The sequence below is a fragment of the Apium graveolens genome, chromosome 7, assembly GCF_009905375.1.
Source record: "Apium graveolens cultivar Ventura chromosome 7, ASM990537v1, whole genome shotgun sequence".
NCBI classification, from domain to species: Eukaryota; Viridiplantae; Streptophyta; class Magnoliopsida; order Apiales; family Apiaceae; genus Apium; species Apium graveolens.
Genome location: NC_133653.1, coordinates 77404485 through 77406856, shown reverse-complemented (window position 1 = coordinate 77406856; position 2372 = coordinate 77404485). Strand labels below are relative to the sequence as shown.

Genomic DNA, 2372 nt, shown 5'->3' with positions numbered 1-2372 from the left:
ACAAACTGGCATTGCAGCCAGTTAGCCTCAGAAGGTTGCAATGATCTTTGCAACATGGAATGTTAGGGGCATCAACAAAGCCCCTCATCAAAAAGAGTTGCAATCTTTTATTTCTGTCAATAATGTGCATTTTATGGGAATTCTGGAAACCAAAGTTAAGAGTGATAAAGCTTTAATAATTTCGAAGAAAATCTAAAAAGAGTGGAGGTGGTTATTTAATTATACTCACCATTTCAACGGTCGAGTCTGGGTTGGATGGAATCCTGATGTTTGGGATATTTCGTTGCATTCCATGACTAGTCAAGTTATTACCTGCAATGCATTATTTTTGGAAAAGAATCTGGAATTGTTAGTTTCTTTTGTGTACGCTCATAATGATGTGGTTGATCGAGCTCCTTTGTGGAACTACTGCTTGAATCTGAGTTCTACCACCTCTCCTTGGTGCCTCCTTGGGGATTTTAACTGTGTAATTAATCTTAGTGAAATCTCAGGGGGTCGGGAACACTTTACTCCGGGCATGCAAGCTTTTCAAGACTGTCTTGCTGGTTGTGGTTTGAACAGGGTCCGTACTGTGGAGGACAACTTTACATGGACAAATAAACGTCTCCTTAATCCGGTGTTTAAATGTTTGGACAGAATGGTGGCGAATGGCGCCTGGTTTAATCTTTTTACTGAAGGGAATGTTTTTGTTAAGCCTCGCAGCATCATGAACCACAATGCTCTCCTCTTTAACGAACCTATGCAACTTCAAAGAATTGGAAAACCTTTTCAGTTTTTTAACTACATGATTGAAGTCCCGGGCTTTCATAATGAGGTTGCTAAAGCCTGGTCACTGTTTTGCACAGGGAGCCCGTATGCTAGATTTGCTTGTAAACTCAAAGAGTTGAAGGTCCTTCTTCGTCAACTCAATAAGAACCATGGTAACGTCTCATCTAATGTTCTAGTTGCTCGAGCTAATCTTGAAGAGCTTCAGGTTAATATGCTTAACAGCGAGGATGCTTCCTTCCTTTCTGTGGAAAACAATTTGATTAAAGCTCTGAATCTAGCCTTGGCTGAGGAGGAATCTTTGTACTTGCAAAAGTCTAGGGTTAAATGAATGGGACTTGGCGACGGTAACAACTCTTTCTTCCATCAGCAATGTAAAGCTCATTGGAATCGAAATAAAATTTTGGTGCTTGAGGATGAGTCGGGGATATTAGTGCATGGCCAACAGCTTTGTGCTAATGTAGCTGTCCACTTCTTTCAACAGTTGCTTGGGCCACAAGTTACGCACTCAACCATTGATCTTGAAGATGTGGATTGTAAAGTTATTACAGAAGCTCAGGCATCCGTTCTTAGTGCTTCTGTTAATGATGATTTAATTTACAACACCCTGAAGAAAATGAAGAAGAACAAATCACCTGGCCCTGATGGTGTGAATGTAGAATTTTTTCTAGCAACTTGGAGCACTACTGGAAAGGATTTTTGTGATTCTATCAAGTCCTTCTTTGCCACAGGTTTCCTACCTTCAGGAATAAACTCTACTCTCATCTCGCTTATCCCTAAAGTTGCTTCCCCTACTAGAATGGCTGACTTTCGTCCCATATCTCTTTGTACGGTAATGTATAAATGCATTTCTAAGATCTTAGCATCTCGTCTCAAGTTAATAATGCTTACAGTTATAGATATTGCCCAATCTGCATTTATACCTGGAAAATCCATTTCAGACAACATCTTGCTAGCTCAGGAATTATTCTGAGGTTATGAGAGGGAAACAGGGACTGCTAAATGTGCTCTAAAAATTGATCTTCATAAAGCGTTTGACTCGTTGCATTGGGACTTCATCTTGGCTGTCTTAATTCGTTTCAAATTCCCGGACATTGTGATTAAATGGCTTAAAGCATGCTTATTTACAACCAAATTTTCAGTTAAGTTAAATGGCATTATTCATGGTTATTTCAAAGGAATTCAAGGTATTCGACAGGGGGACCCCTTGTCACCCTATGTTTTTGCTCTTTGCATGCAAGTATTATCTGCTCTTCTTAAAAGGGTTCCTCCTGAGTTTCGTTACCACTGGAGATGCAAAAAAATGGGGTTAACTCACCTGTTTTTTGCCGATGACGTGCTCTTTTTTAGTCATGGTTCTCAGGAGTCAGTTATGCATATAATGAACTCCATCCAAACGTTCTCTTCATGGAGTGGTCTAACTCCAAGCATCAACAAGGGCAACAGTTACCTGTGCAATTGTGACACCAACTTTATAACTTGGTTTGATACGCTGTTAATTCCAAGAGGCACCTTACCAGTTCGATTCCTTGGAGTTCCATTAATCACAGCCCAACTCTGTGTAAATGACTGCATGCCTTTAATCAACAAAATAACGAATAAATTGA

General features: G+C 39.9%; 1 protein-coding gene across 1 annotated transcript; it reads left to right on the top strand.

The window, feature by feature from the left end:
- The first annotated feature begins 292 nt into the window (after positions 1–292).
- On the top strand, positions 293–1096 carry LOC141673772 (uncharacterized). Its single transcript, XM_074480513.1, has one exon. The coding sequence runs from the start codon at positions 293–295 to the stop codon at positions 1094–1096; it is 804 nt and encodes a 267-aa protein (XP_074336614.1).
- The last annotated feature ends 1276 nt before the right edge of the window (positions 1097–2372 follow it).

Coding starts and splice junctions, on each gene's coding strand:
- LOC141673772 (XM_074480513.1), top strand. CDS start 293: ATGACTAGTCAAGTTATTACCTGCAATGCATTATTTTTGGAAAAGAAT.